Below are 19,874 nucleotides of genomic sequence, written 5' to 3'. Positions count from 1 at the left end.
TCTCTACCAACCCCTTCATTTTACTTTGACGTGAGAAAACTGAAGCCCAGAAGTATAGTTATTCCCTAAAGATCGCACAGCCCAAGACCCCAAGTCTCCTGCTTTCTAGATCAATCATCCCACTGCACCAGGTAGAATTCTGCGTACCCTCCGCCGACATGGATCTCCAGGAATGGGACTGGAAAGGTGAACCATCGTGATGTTTGGTTGTTTCCACTGTTACCTGTACTACAAAGCACTCAAAAAACTCAAGGTTCTCTTCCTGGCGGTATATTTCTAGTTCATTTTCACTAAGGAAATAACCAAAGCATTAAAGCAACCTCCACTAACAAGATAACTGCCTGTCTCCTCTGCAGTTCCAAATGTCTCTAGTAATTGTAAAATCAGGCCATCGAGCTAGGAATTTCCTTTGAGGAGTTTTATGGCTTCTCTGAAAGAAGTTGCTTTTGATTTATGCTGATCATGTCTGACAGCCAGCATTTTTCTTAATAATAATCATAAATAAGCGAGACAAGGTCACCCAGCCTGCAAGGAGCATATCTCCACTGCCATATCCATTATGGAGCCTGGGATCTACAGCAGCTGCTCACAGCGGTCCGATGCCCTCGGCACTCTCTATTAGATCCCATCTCTGGCACCCAGCCTGGTGCTTTGATTTTACACAAACAGCCTAACCTAACAAGGGACCCTCGAGAACAGCATTTACAAAAGGAGGTAGCAGCAAGCAAGGACACGTGTAGAGCCTGTGGTCCACTCTCCAAGTGGTTATTTTAGTTTTTCTTCCTCTTTACTCCAGTGTAACAGCCAGACCAAACAATACAAGTCAAAAAAAGAATAAAGCTATTGTAAGAATAAATTGGATTGGTAGATTCAAGATGCTAAATTAGAGTACGTGAAAGCACTCTGTAACACTCAAACTCATGTGAGCACATAGCAAACATCACACGATAATCTGGACTTTGAAGACCAAGACTGGGTAGATTGTAATAATAAGGTTTAACAACCGAGTACGGGGAAGGCCCGACTTCTTTTTTTTTTTTTTTTTTTGTCAAAGGCTCTGGCTTAGGTCAACTTCTTTGCTATTTTTAGTAACTGCCATCAATACATTTGAATGCCCTTGACCCTGAAAATAGGACCCAACAGCTGTCATGTTATACTGAATGGATTTCTGTTCTCCACTTGTCTTATACGGGGTTTCTGCTCCCAGGTCTGCTGCTGAGACTCAGGGCTGAGGGTCTGAAGTAGAGCACCGTCAAAATAGATCAAAGCCTGACGCATACACCGCCTGGGAAATAAAGACATCGAAATTCTGACAGCCGCGATGACTCCTGAACACCCTGGGAGACTAACCTCCTCACCGTATTTCACGATCTGTGATGGGGTGGGTGAATGGGGGGCGATCTACATCATAACGTCTAGAATTACCACATGACTGCATGGGTCCCTTGAGGTTGGTTTCTTTGATTTGAGGCAAACAAATGGTTTATGATGTGCATTGACCACAGTCCCTACATTTGGACCGGAACATTCCAGAGTCTGCACTTGCCTGTGGTGTGACAGTGAAGCCCTCCATGGCTCTGTCCCCAGCAGGTGACAGGCGGTTGGGGACAGGGGCGCCCATCCCCGAGTTCTGGGGCCCGTCCTCCGCCCGTCGATGCCCGGGCCCGAGCGAGCCTACCTGAGTTGGCGCGCTTCTTCGGGGCTTTGAGGCTGCGGCAGCGCCCGCCCACGGAGCTGCTGTTCTCGCTCATGGAATCCTGGGCGGACGACGCGCTGCCGGTGGCCTCGCTGTCGCGCATCATGCTCTCGTAGCCGCTGCTGCCGCCGCTGTGGTAGAAAAGAGCCGTCTTGCCCATGGCGGGAGGCAGCTCCCCGCTCAGCACGCTGCTGTTGTCGCTGCCGTGGCCGCTGCTGCAGCGGTGGGGCCTGCGCGGTGGCGTGATCTTGCTGTAGGGAGAGGGCAGCGGGACGGCGGGTGGCGGGCGCTCGTCGGCAGCCGCCGCGCGCTCCTCCGCCTCGGGCCCCGCGCGCCCCAGCAGCCCCCGGGGCCCCGCGCCGCCCTGCAGCAGCTCGGAGATGCGCCCGTTCACCGCCCGCAGCGGCAGCTTGGACGCCAGGCCCGAGCCCCGGCTCCGGCTCAGCGATTGGGTGGACCAGGACATGTGCTTCCCGCCGGGGGGCGGGCCGGAGCTCTGGCCCACCGCCTGCGGCAGGGACTTGGTGGAGAAACTCAGGGTCTTGGTGGTGGAGGTGGACAGGCTGCGGGCCTTGGGGCTGGCCAGGAGCAGCTTGCTCACGGCGGAGATCTTGGACTGGCTGGCCTTGGGCGAGGCCCCGGCCGACTGCGCGGGGCCCGGATTCGTGGGCGAGGCCCCGGCGCTGCGGCCCGGGCTCCTCCCCGTGCGGGGCATGGTGCTGTCCTTCCCCGCGTGCAGCCGGGAGCTCACGGAGGACAGGCTCTCGGCTCTCTCCAGCGAGAGGCATTCGTAGTGGCTGACTGTTGCCCTGCCGAGAGAGTTGGTCCTGCTGGCCAGCTGTTCCAGTTTGGCACCGAAGAGCTTGCTGCTGCTGCCCGCATCCTTCGTCTTGCCGCTGGGCTCGTCTGGGAAGCTGGCCGAGAAGGGCGCCGGTTGGTTCAAGGGGCTGCTGGAGTTGCTGCTGCAGGCGCTGTGTTGGGGGCTGGCCCGGTTCTTCTGGTCCAAGCTGGACTTTCGGACAGGGGGCAGCGGGGGAGTCCCTTTGGGCCGAGCCAGTACACAGTGCTTGGGTGACGCCACCTTCCTCTCCAGGGTGGCCTTGGAGGGCTGGGTGCTGGAAGCCAGGCCGATGCCGTTGGTCTCGGCAGGGCAGTGAGAGAAGAGGCTGTCCGGTTCCTCCTGCCTGCTGGCTTTCTGAAAAGCCCTGGGAAGGCTGCTCGACTTCAGGCTTTTGTTGAGATGCACAGGGCTCTGGGCAGCCACACCGGGCAGGGCCGTCTCACAGCCATCCACAACCCTCCTGAAGTTGTCGGCCACAGGGGAGGCAGATACCTCACTGCTGCTGCTGCTGAGCCTGTCACTGGGGCTGGCCTTCCTGTCCTGTTCCGCTCTGGCCTCAGGATTTGGGGGGCCTGTGGCAGTCTCGTGCCTAATCCCTGTTTCGTGGGGATAGGCATTCTCTTTTTTTACCTCCTCTTCTCGTTTCAGCCAGGGGTTCTCAAATTTCATCTCTTTCTTTGCACCACTTTCCTTGCTCTCCTGAGACCGGGCTGCTTTGGGGACTGAGCTGACGGTGGCAAGGGACGCCTCGGGTTCTTGGACATTCCGGGGGCTCACGGCGATGCAGGGGTAAACCGTAATGTTGGTCTTCATGGGGATGTACCCTTCGCAGTTGCTCAGGCTGGCTGTATTAGAGATGGTGACCATGGCTTTGCCCAGCGTCGATATCTTGCAGCCTTTGATGGGGGTTGCTCTGTTGAAGGAGTCATCCCCCATTTCCGACAAGATGAGCAAATTGTCGGGGCCCGCCTTGGGCTTCTCTCGGCACACCACGGCGGTGTTCTGGATGCTGCTGACGAACTCCGAGGCCGGAGGATCTGCCATTGCTTCTCCGTGCCCGAAACACGTCTGGGCTATGAAACTGTGGCAGGGCGGCTCGCTATCACTACCTGTGCTCATCTCACTCAGCCAGGAGCTGATGGAGGAACGCCTGCTCCCTGCCTCCCGGGCCTTCTCATCCAGGTTCAGTTTCGGGAGGGGCAAGAACTGCGTGATGCTGACCTCGGAGACAGGAGCCACGTTTGAGTAGCACTCCAGGTCCTCGCTGACGCTGCCGATGATGCTGACGGGCCTGGAGCCCGAGGCCAAGGCCTGCACCGAGCAGTCGCTGTTGAAGCTGATGATGCTGGTGGGGCGGCCGCCATCCAGGACCCCGCTGATGGTCAGCTCCTCCACCAGCGTGAACACCAGCTCATCTTCACCGTTCAGCTCCAGGGGCTGCTGCACTGTCACCATCGTGGTGCTCAGTATCTCCTTCTTGGCATCTGCAGAAGTTGCTGCCTGATGTTCAGCATCCACAGGGGTTTCTGGGAACCCTTCACTCCCAGTAGACATGGATTTCTTCAAAACCTGGGGGCTCATTCCGACCGGGGGGGTACGTACCTCGGGCTGCAGCAGGGACTCACTAGATACCACGCCTGCATCCTTGCTGAAGGTGGGCAGGGGGGCAGGAGAAGGCAGGACACCCTTCTGGGTGTAGACTTTGCACCTCTGGGAAGGAGAGCTGGCCGGCTTGTACTCTGAGGTCTTGGACAGGCTGGCGATGCCCAGCCTGGGGGAGCCCATGGGCCTGGGCTTGCCTTCTACAAAGCCACAGGAGTTCAGGCTTTCCCGGCTGCTCTGGAGGCTGGGGCTCTGCACGAGCTGGGAAGAACTGTGCTGGCTGCTGCTGCCTGGGATGCTTCTGGGTGAGGCAGGGGTGGGGCTGTTGGTGAGCCATGCAGCAGGGACAGGGGAGTGATTCCCCTGCAACTTGGAGCCCGGGGGCTCGCTGCCTTCTCTAGCTGTCAGCTGGCCATCTGACCCATCATCTTCCTTATCAGACTCACAGAGTGGGCTTGCCCCAGCTGCTTGGCTTAGCGGGGCGCTCTTGCTTGCCTGCTGTGCCCCAAACTGGGCCGGCAGCTCTTCGAAAGGGAACGTGCTGGACTCCTCGCTGCCGTCAATGCAATCTAGCCTCTCCTGCAGCTCGGCGAACGTGTTGCACTTCAAGCAGTCCCTTTCCGATTTGCTGGCCACAGCCTCTCCGGCCTCCGTGGACCGGCTGTCACCCCTGGCCGCCTTCTGCAGGGCCGGCACGATAGGGACAAAATCTGGAGGCCCCTCGTTGTCGGTGAGCTCCTTGTCAGAGAGGGCTGTGCCATTTGGCCCAATGTAGATGACCGTGTCGCAGGACTGCTCGCTGCTGGAGGAGTAGTCGGGGTCGCTGGATAGGTGAGGCATCGCGAAGTCCGACTCCATGGCGGCCCTGGCGTGGAAGGGTCTCAGCTGGGTGGGCCTGCGCATTCTGCCTTCCTCACAGGAGCTCTCTCCCCCGGAGGAGCTCGATGTGTACTGTGAGTGAGAGGGGAACCGTTAGTGTGGGCCGCCCTGCCAAGACAGCCCTCCCAGGGACCCTGACTTCGTGGGGCAACTGGTGGAGGCCACTGGCTCCATATAGGCCATCTAGACCCCAGTGGGCCTCCCTGCTTATGGGCTGTTACCCGGGGTGTGCCAGGCCAGGCACCCAAGCTATGCACGTCACGGCCTCATACTGGAAGGATAACCCCTGTGAGGCGCACTGGGGAAGCCGAGGCTGCTCATGAAACGGGGTGACCCGCCCAGGTCCCATCCGACTGCCTAAGGACTGAGGAGGGGTCACCAGTTTGCACACCCAAACCATTTGTGACAATTTGTGCCACGGGACACTGGAAAGATGTGTTTTTGACCAAGAAAAAAGAAAGATACAAAAAGGAGGGAAGCCCTCCACAAATCACCAGCTCGCTATGGACCAGAGTGACCACAATCATGATTATTTTCTCAGACGTTCTTGTCACACCACTGCTGTCCTGGCTTTGCCCCGGCCTGAGAAAACGAGCCCAGTGGTTTCTAGCAGACTCTGCATCAACCAGAAACCATTGAATTGACATGACAACACCCAGCAGCCCGAAAATGCCTCCTGGAAATGCAAGGGAAGTAGGGCCACCTGAGCAAGGAAGGGTCAGTCAGTTGAAGGACCAAGGTAGGCAAGAGATAAACTATGAATAGTTCCCGTCCGTCTCAAAATTTTCAAAGTAGCAATCCATTTAAACTATCTGAAGTGGACCAAGTACTCCCTGTTAGGGGTCCAGGCTGGATGACCGAGGAAAGCACCAGCTGTGCGGAGGGGAAGTGACTTCAGTATTGGCCAGAAGGTGTTCCGGCCCCAAGGTGGATGCTGAGCCAGGCCAGCGGCAGCCAGCCATGCTCACCATGCGCCTGGTGCTGGGGGATTGGAAATATTGATTTGGCTCTTTCTGACTCAGTTCCAGGGCAGGGCTACGCAAGCTCCTTCAGCCACCTGCACCCCCTGCAAGCTCCTTACCTTCGTTTTCTTTTTCTTCATCCTCAACACTCTCGAGGCAATCTGGATGGTGGACAGGGTTTCGGCATAGTTCCCGGCGGCGGCCGAGATGTGAGCGATCATGGTAGTGCGGCAGTTCACGTTCCCCAGGGACTCCCGCAGCAGCATGGTGAGCTTGCTTTCTCTGCCAACAAAGTGAATTAAGGCTGCATTAGCGGGCCATGCTTCACTTTGGCTGTCAGGGTAGGGCTTCAGGCCCCTACATGGCTTGTTGTGGGCAGTGGGATTCTTTTTCCCCATTTTTAAAATGGCATACTAATTAACATCATCTTCTACACGAGGCTATTTGTAGTTGACAGCTGAGCAAGTGCTTCCAACCCCAAGGATGGAATTCATGCAAAACACCTCCCCCGGTACCACCGTCCTGGCTGTGATGGGGGTATTCCTGTGTGTCTGCGTGTGTGCATATGACATTGCACATAATGAGACCTGGGAATAGAAACGAGAGGAAGGGATGGAGAGAGAACAGCTCTGTGATCGGTGATTCGGCATGCTAGCTGCACACCCGGCCCTTCTTTGCAAGTTTCTGCACCAGGCAATCCCCACAACAAAGAGCACTTCCCCAGCCATGAACTTGTATTGAAGATCTATGGGTTTATAATACATACAAGGTTTCTTTTGCCAAGGAGTTGCACCCACGTTATTGCCATTGTCTCTTAACTCCTATCTGCACACGGTAGTGACGAAGGAAAATGTATTCACATTCCTGATTATTACTGGGGACACAGAGACATAGGCCCGAGCAATCACTCAATCAGCAAAGCAGAACTTTCTAGAAGGGACTCCTCTGGGGACTTTGCAGGTGCTGCGTGGGGCCAGTGCCCTGAGGGGTGATAATGAGACCCAGGAGTTTACAGATGGTGTTTCTAGGCTCTTTAAAAAGTGGTCTGGAGGAATGGCTCATGTTTTTCCATTCGTATACTTGTCCCGACATTCTTCCTGCCTTGGTTCTAAGAGGCTTCTGCTTACGTCATCATCTTACCTGCTGCCAAATGTCACTTCATCTCTGGAGACTCCCCTGATCCCAAAGGCTGAGGGAGACTCTTTGCTTCCCATGCCCTGTGTTGAGTTTATTTTGCCAGATGAGAGGGGTTTGTCCTCACGCCTGTGTCCGCATCAGACTCTTAGCCAGACATCCCCTCCTTTCCCCCACACCCCACCAACTCAGCTCTCTGGAGAGAGACTGTCCAGCTCAGGAGACTCAGTGTGACATGCAGGCCACTGTCAGCAGAGATTAGACCTTGGAGACAGGAAACCACTTCACATGTGACCTGCATCAGGCCTTCAGGGAGGAAAGACTGGTATAAGAGCAATAGTTTTCCCTTTCCATCTGGGACCAATTAAGGTGTCAGTTCAGGGATACTGGGCTCACTATGGCTCAGTGCCAGGGCAATTTAAAAATATATCAGGGTTTCCCTTCGAGCAAAATAATCAGTGATAAAAGTGATGGAAGGAGAGTGCTATGGACTGAATGTTTATGTGTCCTCCAAATTCATGTGTTGAAACCTAACGCCCCATGTGATGGTATCTGGAATTCGGACCTTTGATCAGGTCATGAGGGTGGAGCCCACATGAGTGGAATTAGTGCCCTTATAAAAAAGACCCTGGAGGGTTTCCTTGTCCTTCTGCCATGTGAGGATACAGTGAGAAGACAGCTGCCTGTGAGCCAGGAAGCGGGCCCTCACCAGACACAAATCTGCTAGCACCTTAATCTTGGATTCCCAGCCTCCAGAACTGTGAGAAATAAATGACTGTTACCTAAGCCCCTCAGTCTATGGTATTCTGTTATAGCAGCCTGAACTGACTTGGACAGAAAGGTAAGTGGGGTATGGAGGAAGAGACCCCCAGCCCTAGCTCTAGGCTCTAAACATTTAACTTCCTCAAAATGTCTATCAGGAATATGGATACCACCAGAGCTGACGACCAGATGGGGGAGTCAAGTCCCATTCCTGGGACACATTCTCAGCAGAGACACTGCACCTGGATGAGTTTAGGACTTTGTCTTCCATATGGGAAATGGAAGATAGATTCCATTAGGGTTAAGTTGTGATCATATATGGTTAATTCTTATTATTCATGATAGTTATTTTTGTTAAGTCTCCATGAACACTGAATTAGTGAATGCTGAGCCATGCTCCTAGGGGAAATACATGGTTTTAGGTTCCTGAGACCCTCTGGTCACAATATTTCATCACTGGATCAATACATAATCTTGTTTTATTTGCATATCTGTTTCAAGACACCTTAATTTCTATTTCTTATAAATAATGAATTATATGTACTTTCTATACAATAAAACACTAGTTGAGAAGGGTTGAACATTTCCCTGACCCTGGGTAACATGACCATAAATTTCTTGGGCTTTAAGCCTTATGGTATTGTCCACTATGCTTTTTAAAAAAAACTGGTCATATTGTGAATCCAAAAATACAGCCTGTTTCTACAGCTTCATTATGCACTTTAGACATAAACTGAGTACTTTCCAGAGCAGTCTGATATACAATGGTGAATTTCCTCTTCCCTTTTCTGGATGTGCCATATTGTTGATTCTTTAACACTGAACTCACACCAACAGCACTATGATATGCCTGAATGAAACTTCTCTAACACATATATTTTCTCTGTAAGGTACATCACAGCCTTCTTGCACTAAAGAACACTAGACAGCACTGCAGCACTACACTTAGGGGCCTACTTTAAACAGTGAGATCACCAAAAAAAGCACAGAAATACTAAAAAAAAAAATATGTCACTAAATAGACTGCAAAAAGGACCCTTGTTTACATGAAGAGAGGTGAAACAAGAAGGCAGGGCTGTTACCTTGTCCAGTTTCAGCTGGGAACATGTGCATTGGGTGGCTCAGAGTTTTTGCTACTAAGCATGTCTGCAAATTACAGTAAAAGTATGGATTTGGAACATAATTCACAACATGGAATCTGCAAATGATTCCAAGGACCGACTGTACTATGAAGTTCCTAATGATAAGTTTTGTTCACCAGTTGCACTCTGCTGAAGGCACACCCCACTTATTTCTCCATGTGACCCTGTAAAGTCTTCAGGAAACGATACCAAAGACAGAATAAACAGATATAGCATTGTTATATCAAACTGTTTGCCCTGTGTATTTCCACATGATTCCCCATTCATGAGTCAATCATAGGACAATTTTATTTTTTTAAGTCCACATTGTTGGAAGAAGCCAGGGCATGTGTGTTGCTTGGCAACCAGAATTTTAGCTCTCCTTTGGAAAGCCAGTAAAACTGCCAGCAAGACTGTTTCATGTGGGCATCTCTAGACTCTAAAACATACCTTATGGGAGTGAAAGATGGTGGCTATAAAGCTTTGTTTTTTTCCACCTCTTCATGATCCTTTAACTTGGAACAAAGACAATTAAGTTGGGGAGGGAAGGTGAAAGAATGGACAGGGTACTAAAGGCTGCAAACTGTAGGTTTAACTCAGTGTCTTTGGGAGGAAACTAAAAAGGTTCAAAAGAGTTTCTAGGGCAGTGGTCAGCACAAACTCAGTTTGCACTCTGCATGCAGACTGAGGCTAGAGGAAGAGGAGAGCACAGGTGCAGAGCTCCTTGCCACCGAGCCTCAGGGCCGGGCTGGACGAGGATTTAGACTCGGGGGCCGTGTGGGAGAGATGGGTTGGGTGGGAGAGGAAAGCACTGGTGATGGAGCAGAGCTGACTGGGGTCTGGGAAGAACCTTGCTGTTCTTTCAGGCAGCCATGTTCTATGCACACATATTCCACTTCCTTCCCACCCCAACTGTACACACCTTTTAAAATGATTTTTGGAAAAATGTCTTACTTTTAAAAATAAGTCAACCTTTTATTAGAGCAAGAGGACACCAAAAAATGGCATAATGAGTAAATTTTAATTAATAATATTAATTTTACAAGAGCATGAAAGAGAATGTAGTACTCTAGGACAGGGGCTGACAAACTAAGGCCTGTAGGCCAAATCTGGCCCACTGCCTGTATTTGTAAATAAAGTTTTATTGAGACACAGCCACACCAAGTTTTTAACACATTGTCTCTGGCTGCTTTCATGCTACAACAGCAGAGGTGAGTAGTTGTGACAGAGTCTATATGGCCCCTTAAAGCCAGAAATATTTGCTATCTGGTCCCTTACAGAAAAAGTCCATTGACCCGTGCTGTAGAGTAATGACATAAGGTGGTTTCATTTTATACAGAGTGCCAAAGAGTTGCCAACCAGAGCACAAAGGTGTGTCTTAGTTTCCTTACTATTCAATAATCTTGTTCTGATTTGACAGTTGTCTGTGTTTTCTTTCTTTCAGTTCAGATGTTTCATGAAGGGAGAGCTTTTAAAGTCAGCAGCATGGAAACAGGCAGAGGAACAAATGCTGGCTTTAGAAATCACTTGACCATCAGGACACAGCTATCAGCAACTGCCCCAATCATTCCCTATGATGCAGAGCCTGTCCTTCTCAAGGGGGCTGTTGAGGTTGCTCACCCTTCTTCACCTTGTTAACTAGTGAATGTCCATAGTGGCTCACTCAAGAAGCATTTGGTGAGTTCTAACCATCAGGAAGCCACCCTGCAGATGCTGAGAACGTGCAGGGCAGAGAGCCTAGAGGACCTCAAGAAGCCCGCTATCCAGTGAGGGAGACACATATGTAAGCACACATACCATCCATTAAAGCTAATGACAGAAGAACAAATCTGAAACAGCACATGGTAAGGAAACACCCTCAAGGCTGTGGAGTGTCTCCACCATCACTGTTAGCTCCCTGATGGCTAGAGAACACCCAGACCTTGATGGTTATAGTGTGATTCCGTCTCCTTGGCTGGGATTCTCCTACGTGGCAGGCATCCAGGGATGTATGAGCTTGAGGTCCCCAAAACACCCGACAGAATTCTAAATTCCTTTCTGAAAGGACAGTCTGGAATCTCTAGTTCCTTGTTCTCTGACCCTGAGAGCTGGAAACTCTCTCAACTGGTAATCTGGTACCGGGCCGCCAGTGAAATGAGATGTCCAAAGTCACACATTTGCAATGTTGGCCAGGTAATTTCATAAGTAAAAAGCCATTCCTTTCATGAGAGCTGTTAAATATATTTCTTCCCCAGAAAGGAGGTGAAGAACTCTGGAAGTAGAAAGAAAGGCATCTACGGACCACGTTCTTTTGAAGGAGAAAAATGTAGTGAGCTCTGAATCGCCAAGTTGGGCAACCCAATTACAGCACCATGGGATGGCTCTTCCTCAAGGCCTGCTTCTTGTGAGAGAGAACCATAAATGTCCACTTACAGACATGGGTCTGTTGTCAAAAATGTGCCTCCTTTAATGCAAAAACAATGAGGGCACAGAAGAAAGCAAGATGAGTTATGTTAGTTCTTAATAAAATGAAAGGAAAGGAGCTTAGTTAATCTAGAAAACTAATCTCCAGAACAGTTTGCAAGAGAAGGATTCCTGTGGGCAGCAGACGTATAAATCATAAACATACACACAAGCATGCTCTTTTTTAGGAAAGGGAGACAGGGCTTGTTTATTTTTAAGCAATGCACCTTTGGCATTCAAGAATGGAAACCACACACACTGAATTCGTACAGGTGTCAGATATTCAGATCAAGATAATAACCAATGTTTACACGCCAAGAAAATGTTGGTATCACTCACATTGTTAAGGATATGACCCTGGAAATACATTGCATTCTAGCACCTATCCCATCTTCTACCCACTTTACCTGTAAACTGCCAGACTGTATTGTAGAGCCCCAGACAGAGAGCTTGAGATACTGGGCAAGAGTTGCCAGGGATCGAGCCAGCTCTAAGAGTTCTGATCTCCCAGCCTTAGCCCCCAAACACCAGGCCCCTGCATCCACCCACTAATCACCAGGGGAGAGGATAGTGAAAAGAAAGAAAGAACAGAAAGGAAAAGAAGGACCAGAGGTAGGCTAAAATCATGAATTTGGCCTAGTTTTTCGCTACTCTACACCCTTTCTCCCACTGACCCTGTCTCCTTCCATTCACATCCTATTGGTCTGTGAACATCCTTTTAGACTGTTGCCTGAAGGGTCACCGTTGTCCTCTGGAGACCAGCCCAAGGTCTGGGGACAAGGGTCCCAAGACACCAGCATCTATGGCCCAGTGCTCCTGGCCAAGGTGGGCAAGATCAGTGCGTTTCTTTCTCTCTCATTAGAAAGAACATTATGCAGAGGGCAGACTGAGTCACCATGCCCCCTGGGTGAGGGCAAACTCTCATGCCTCTGTCTGTCTTCTAGGTCCCAAGCAAGTATGTTTACTTGTGACACTATTGAGTTGTGACACTGAAATACATACATCCACAAGGGAAAAATCACTTCCCTTGCGTTTATTTATTTGTAAGGGATTGGTGGTGCCCTGTTCATGATTGCTTCACAGACATTCACATGTTTGGGAGAAGACTTTACACGCCTTCTTGCTTGGGAAGCTGTCTGCTCTGCAGGAGTGGCCTATTCTCAGCAATGTTCCCCTCAAGGATGCCAACATTTTAGGACATGAATTTTCTGGTTTCTGGTACTAGAGAACAGCCCAAACCTTGGTACAGGCCAAGCTATCTTAATGGCATTTTCAAAAGGAGTTCATGAAGTTAAAGGTCTTTCTGCTGAGTTTCAGATATTACTCCATTTGTACTGCAAATGGCATAAGCAGGTCTGTGTTGTGGGATGCTGGGAAGGAGGGTGCGTAATCCTGGCAACCTTGATAGAGAAGCATGGTTCTCAGGTCTTCCAATGAGAGTGACTCTGGCTTGCAGAATAAAGTACTGGTGAAAATAGCTGCCTGTGTCTGGCGCATGTGTTAGAGGTGCCTCTGCCAGCACCGGCATGCAGCAGCGTGGGAGATGATGAGACTGCTCATCAGAGGACAGCTTAGAAGAGGACCCTGCAGAGAACCACCCACTGCCAGCTGAAGGACCAGCCTTTGTGATCTGACTGATATGCTACCTGGTATGAGTTCACGCCTTACCTAACCGAAGACCACCTGTTGGTGGAGGTCCTAAGAGTGGTCAAGACTAACCTAGCTGTTCTCTCATGGAGCTCTTTAGTAAAGACTATAGAACCCTTAGCACAAACAGCACCATTTGGGGACACCTCTGATGCAGGGTAATACATGGGAGAGATGTGTTCTCCCCATGCCATCCTGTTTATTCAGGGCTGGCACCACGGTGGCTTGACAACTTTGGTGGCTGTACCCAATGAGAGGCAGGAGAGCCGTGATGGTGCCTAACAGGGGCCTCTATTCTAGGTGAAGCAGGAGGTACCCCCAGCAGGACTACATGATGAACATTCACGAGAGCTCCCTAAGGGATATCGGAAAGGATCTGGATAGAAAGACAGTTTACATAAATTAGAGGGTTTAAACTGTAGGGATGGGTTGGGGCCAAGGAAATCTGAGTTATGACTTTACTCAGTTACCCCTGTACCCATAGGAAGATGAAATCTAAGGAAATTTGGGCTACATGAATCCATTTGATCTTGGATATCAGTGTTCTGTTTATCTGAATAAGATAAAATTCACATTAATTCAGCCCACTTCATGAGAAAGACCAGCTGTAAACAGGGAATAGACTCAGAATATTTCAAAAGAAGTTTATAATGTAACTTGAATTTATAGCTAATGGAAGGTTTCAAGTTAAAATCCTAACTAATCTGCTTTGATCTCATTTGAGATACATTTGCAATTATTGAAGTGCCTATAAAATACGGGTTCACTTATATACATTAAATGTGTTTCATGAAAACTTTCTTACTTTTGCTTAACAATTCATTCCTTCTTATCTAGAGCAAGAAAAAATTTCCATCCTGGTCTAGTCGTTGATCACTCAATTACTAGAATGTGAATTACTCTTGGTATTCTAAATCTAAGTTCTGCTCAGGAAAACGTACATTCATTTGAAGGCTGTAGCACTCAGGTATAACATAAGACATCTTAAAGATAATTCATGTAATTAGAATCACAATATAGAAAGTCCACTGATCCTAGGGTACAAGGTTGAAAGATAGTTACAAACTTCCAGTTATAAAATAAACAAGTTATGGGGATGCACTGTATGGCACAGTGACTATAATTAGTAATAATATTGAATTGCAAATTTGAAAGTTGCTGAGAGTAAATATTAAAAGTTCTTATCACAAGAAAAAACATTTTTTAACTTATGGTGGCAGATGTTAACTAGAATTATTATGGTGATCATTTTGCAATATATACAAATATTGAATCATTATGTTGTACACCTGAAACTAATATAATGTTATGTCATTTATACTTCAATAAAAATTCTTAATTGAGAATAAAAGAAAAATAATTTTTTAGAACCACAGAGTATTAGAGTTGAAAGGATTCTTAGGGGTCACTGCATTTACTTATAACAGGACTGCCACTGTTACAGGTGATCTGCTTTTGGCCAGAATATTCTTTTTTTCTTTTTTTTTTTTTTTTTTTTTTGTGGTACACGGGCCTCTCACTGTTGTGGCCTCTTCCATTGAGGAGCTCAGGCTCCGGACGCGCAGGCTCAGCGGCCATGGCTCACGGGCCCAGCCACGCCGCGGTATGTGGGATCTTCCCGGACCGGGGCATGAACCTGTGTTCCCTGCATCGGCAGGCGGATTCTCAACCACTGCGCCACCAGGGAAGCCCCAGAATTATCTTAATGACTGAAAACTTACCATCTCCCAGGCAGCCTGTGTAATATTTTTGAATAGCCTCAATTATTAGAAAGCTCTTTCTTATATTGAACTTATATCTTCCTTATACTTCTAACCCACAGACACTCAACTCTGTTTTCTAGGGGCACTGCCAAAAGAATAATCCTTTTGCACACACTGGCCCTTCACATTTTGAAAGACATTTAACATGTCCTCCTTAAATGTTCTCTTGCTTGGGAATAGTCCATGTTCCTTCCATTGCTCTTCAAATATTTGGTTGGTCATCCAAGCTCCACTAAGCCCCCCTCTACCTACCACATAATTTAGTACTTCCTCTTTGCTCAGACTTGTCTTGACTCCTGTGTAGTCAAGAATATGGCTTTGCTCAAAGAGCTCTAGCCTTTGCCCTCAGCTTCTGGGAAGTAATCTGTATTGTATGTGCTGGGGGTATCTTTGTGTAGGGTGGGGACTGGCCACAGCAGATCATAGGGCCACACCCAATAGTCTTAGGGTAGGAGGTGGCCATGCCAGAAAGATCAACTATGTGATTTAGGTCAGGGGCTTTGGGTCATGTGGTATTAGTCAACCTAGACCAAGTTCAACCAGGTTGGAAATCAATCAATCAATCATGTCTATGTAATGAAGCCCCAGTAAAAACTCTGCACACCAAAGCTCACTGTATATTGTCACACATAGACAATGGGAGGGTAACACACTCTGTCTCCACAGAAGACAATGGAAGCTTCATGTTTGGAACTCTCCCAAACTCCGCCCACTGCATCTCTTCCTTTGGATGATTTTAATCTGTATCCTTTCTCTATAATATGATGTAGCTGTGAGTACTTTCAGTGAGTCTCTGAGTCCTTCTAGTGAATTACCAAACCTGAAGGTGATTTTGGGAACTCTCTAAACTTGTAGTTGGTGTCAGAAGTGAAAGTAGTCTTCTCTGGATTCTTCCTCTAATTTTGTAGTTGGACCCTAACTCCTTGCAGTTGGTGTCAGAAGTCTTGGGCAGACTTGGCAGTCCAAGGACTGTGCCCTCAAACCTCACAGTTTGGTTAATTCCAGGTAGCTCTTTTCAATGAGGTCCTTGAGGGCAAGAGCTATGCTTTTACTTTGATCTTTCTTTTTATTCTGATCTTTCTTCACAGTAATTCAAACAACAATGTTTATGACTTATTAGCTCCAGGACAGAAAGAGAAAGATCCTATATTTAGTTTTACTTAGTTTAGCATAATCAAGAGCTATGAAAAACAAAACAGAACAAAAACAGTAACTTAGAAGGCAAATCAGTAGCCCTTATAGACAAATAGAAAATAATAGGTCCATAGGTTTCCCCTGAATTAACAGACTACCCAAAATTGAGTATGCTAATGAAGTTTGAGATACTATAAAGGGGTGCTTAATGGTTCATTCAGCATTTAGTGAACTCTGAAGACTGGTCTGTACAGATGCATGCTCATTTTTTAATCCATCTGCAGGACCAGATTAGGAGTAATAATAATGTTTATATTGTTACTGCAATTTAGAATGTAAATACTACTCTGACATTTTACACATTATCTGAAGTTTTACTTCCTTTTAAAAATATGTATATGTATAACTGGTTCACTTTGTTGTAAAGAGGAAACTAACACACCGTTGTAAAGCAATTATGCTCCAATAAAGATGTTAAAAAAATTTTACTTGGCCCAAGCCATTATGATTAATTACGATGTTTTGAACAGACATTTCTATAGCCTTGTCACTTTTTATACAGCCTTTGCAGTGGTTTATGACAGCTTTACCGGGGGAGGGATAAGGAAATACCTCAATAATGTTGCATTACACATCTTTTGAGTAAAGATGAGCTCATTGTACTATTTAGAAACTTTGCTATTCTTCAGCTTTAAATCATCCTCAGGTTTAGGAGCATGTGTTCATTCCAATGTCAGAGATCTCTGCAGTAATCCAAAAGGCACTGATGGGTGACAGAGATGGAGTCAAGAGTCATGTTGTCATGGTAACCCAGAGCTTCTTCCCTGATTTCTGCTCACCCCCTCCTTCTCCGTGGATTCTCAAAGAATTCTCAAGAAGAAAGAAAATGAAAGTTGCAAATGGAATTCTTGATATAATAAAATCCGATTTTTGCCTAGTGCCTGAACTCAAATCTTTCCCACTGCCTTCCCACTACACCATCCCCAAGCCTCCTATATCGCCTTAGTGATAAACTTAAAGTTTTAGAACATTCCTATGCTTTTTCATGAGTCTTAATGTCTACTTCAGGTAAGAAACTTACATGAAGCTTATGTTTGATGTGGCATTTCGATGGTGCCTCTTTCTATAGCTCAGTCGGTGATCACCCTTCAGGGTTATTAGAACTGTGCAGAAACTGGGCTTTGAAAATCTGCAAATGTGTTTAGAGTTCTTTCAAAAGAAATGTGTTTACCAAAAAAAGGCAGGGAAACATCTGGAAGGGTCTCATCTACTTTTTTAACCTACTCTCTAAGCAAAACACTAAGATGACAGAGCAATGTGGGTACTAGGTGAATTATGGGGCTTTTATTTTCCAACACTGGAAACCCAGATGACCCCTCTTCTACCACATTCCTTGGGAAGGCCAAAAAGAAGTTAAATAACATTAGACAAGGAGTCTGGGCTTGACGATTACACTGCATTGCAATCATGACTATTTCCAGTCTCCAGAGTTCAATTTAGCCAATTCCATGCTTCCTCTCTATCAAAATAAAATAAACAGAGAAAAGGCAAATATGAGCCCTAGCAGTCATTTCATTTGCATTCACTTGACTGTATTCTGATTCTGTGCACACAAAAGAAAGGGAAGTCTAATCTCTCTCTGCTCATCAGACTGCATATCAGTGGGCACCCCTTGTGCTGTCGAATAACCTTCCAAGAGAGGTGACATGAAGCTGGCTCATTATGTGAGGCCAGTGGTACAGAATATCACCATGTCGGGAAGGATTCAGACCAGTACTTGGGAGGATGGATTAGATGATTAAATGTGTCCTTCCTGTGATCTCAAGCTCATATCTCTTCCTGTGCAATGGCTTTTCTTTGAAGGCAGCAGCATGGAACTTAAAACAAGACTCTGATTGTCAAGGACAGGATGAGCCATTTGTGCCCTCTGCTTCCAAACTTGCTCCCTACTCCTAACCAGTGGCCTTTCCAAGTCTCAGGTGGGGGATACTGAAAGTGGTTCCAGGAGCAAGAGTGAAGCACCATTGCCACAAAGTCCATTACTCACCGAGATGAGAGCCCTTGGGTGCCCACCCTGTGGGCTGCACACTGGCATGACCATAGTTCTGTTACTTCACTGACTGATAGTCTAGGAGGTTTCCTCCTTACCATATAAAAGATGACAATAAAGACAAACTGGTGTCTTTGAACCTGGAGTTGGGCAGCCTAGTGAGGAAGAAGCTGCAGAATATCCTAAGGTGCCTTTTTGCACTGTGGACTCTAGTCATCCCACTCTACTAATTACTCCCTGAACAAGTGTGGACTTTTGTGCCTCTCCTGCTTCTGTGTTCATCCCAGGTTTCGGCCTGGAATGACCTTTCTTTATTTACACTTGTCTATGGAAATAGGAGTGGAAGTGCTGGATAACATGGCAATTCTCATTTAACTTTTTAAGAAACTGTCAAACTGTTTTCCACAGTGGCTGTACCATTTTACATTTCCCACAGCAATGCACAAAGGTTCCAATTTCTCCATGTCCTTGCCAATACTGATATTCCTTTTTTTTTTGTGGTACGCGGGCCTCTCACCGCTGTGGCCTCTCCTGCTGCGGAGCCCAGGCTCCGGCCGCGCAGGCCCAGGGGCCATGGCTCACGGGCCCAGCCGCTCCGCGGCACGTGGGATCTTCCCGGACCGGGGCACGAACCTGCGTCCCCTGCATCGGCAGGCGGACTCTCAACCACTGCGCCACCAGGGAAGCCCTGATATTCCATTTTTTGATAATAGCCTTTCTAACAGATGTGAAGTGATATTTCATTGTGGTTTTATTTGCACTTCTCTAATGACTAATGATGTAGAGCATCTTTTCATGCATTTATTGGCCATTTGTAATATCTTCTTTGGAGAAATATCTATTCAAGTCTCTTGCCTGTTTTTGAATTGAATTGGATTTTTGTTGTTGAACGGTAGGAATTCTTTATATATTCTGGATATTAATCCTAAATTAGATATATGATTTGCAAATATTTTCTCCCATCCTGTAGGTTGTTTTTCAATCTCTTGATAGTGTCCTTTGATGTACAAAAGCACCATTTCATTTTTTTGGTAAGGCTTTATCAGTCTTAGATTTTAACTAACATTTTTCTTTGGCATCTGTGGTTCAAAAGCCTTCCAATATTTGGTGTTCCTATGATAAGCCTGCCAATAAGAGTTACCAAAGATTTCTTATGCTATTTTGTGCTTAAGATACTTATCCAATACGGTCCTTGTTACTTGCAGGCCACTAACCAGTCAGCAGATGGGGAAAACCTGAAAGACTGTTGTTAAGCACATGTGCCAGGGACTGCCTGGGGATAAACTGCTTTTGAAATCAAGAATAACCTACTCAAAGGACGTTGATGAGGGTAACTGTGTTAGAATGCCTTCTGGGTATCACATGTGGTATAAAGAAACATGATTCCACACTCTTCACAAAATGTACCAACTGGATTGGCTCTTGGCACAAAGACCAGTTGCTAGTAATTGGAAGGAATTAAAAGGAAATTAAATTTAAGAAGGGTTCCCATTACTGGTCCAAGTCTGAGAAAAGATGTTACACAGAGGCCATAATTCATACATGAAATCTTATTGGGGAATGACATGAAAAACATGAAAGAATTATGCATTTTTTGAAAAAGAATTAAGAAACATTTGAGTTTTCTAGTGATACTTATTTTGTTTAAAAAAAAAAAGGTTACTGCAGCACAAATTCTGAATCTTTTAAGTTGGTAAGTTCAATCACAAATAGCTATTCATTCCTTACATGGGATAAATGTGGTCTGAGTTCAGTCTATTCACTGTCATTCCTGCAAGATCCCTGACTGGGCACTTTCTCAAAGTCCTGCCAATGACAAGAGGCTTGCAAATTAGCAATCA

The 19,874-nt window shown here is 47.2% G+C and overlaps 1 protein-coding gene across 3 annotated transcripts in view; it reads right to left on the bottom strand.

Annotated features, from left to right (window-relative positions):
• The window catches only part of KIF26B (kinesin family member 26B), a 508,676-nt gene that overhangs the window by 20,488 nt on the left and 468,314 nt on the right, over nucleotides 1–19,874 (bottom strand). For all 3 annotated transcript variants that reach the window (XR_010840066.1, XM_059068030.2, XM_067030752.1), the window contains 2 exons: nucleotides 6,100–6,262; nucleotides 1,679–5,090 (listed from right to left, as the gene is read on the bottom strand). Coding sequence is in view for 2 of the 3 variants with exons in the window: in XM_059068030.2 (XP_058924013.1) it covers nucleotides 1,679–5,090; nucleotides 6,100–6,262 (3,575 nt within the window). In the remaining variant the exon portion in view is untranslated. The remainder of the gene's footprint in view (nucleotides 1–1,678; nucleotides 5,091–6,099; nucleotides 6,263–19,874) is intronic.

Source organism: Kogia breviceps, chromosome 1, assembly GCF_026419965.1.
Source record: "Kogia breviceps isolate mKogBre1 chromosome 1, mKogBre1 haplotype 1, whole genome shotgun sequence".
NCBI lineage: Eukaryota > Metazoa > Chordata > Mammalia > Artiodactyla > Physeteridae > Kogia > Kogia breviceps.
Note: the sequence above shows the minus strand (reverse complement) of the source record. Positions and strands in the feature narration are given on the sequence as shown.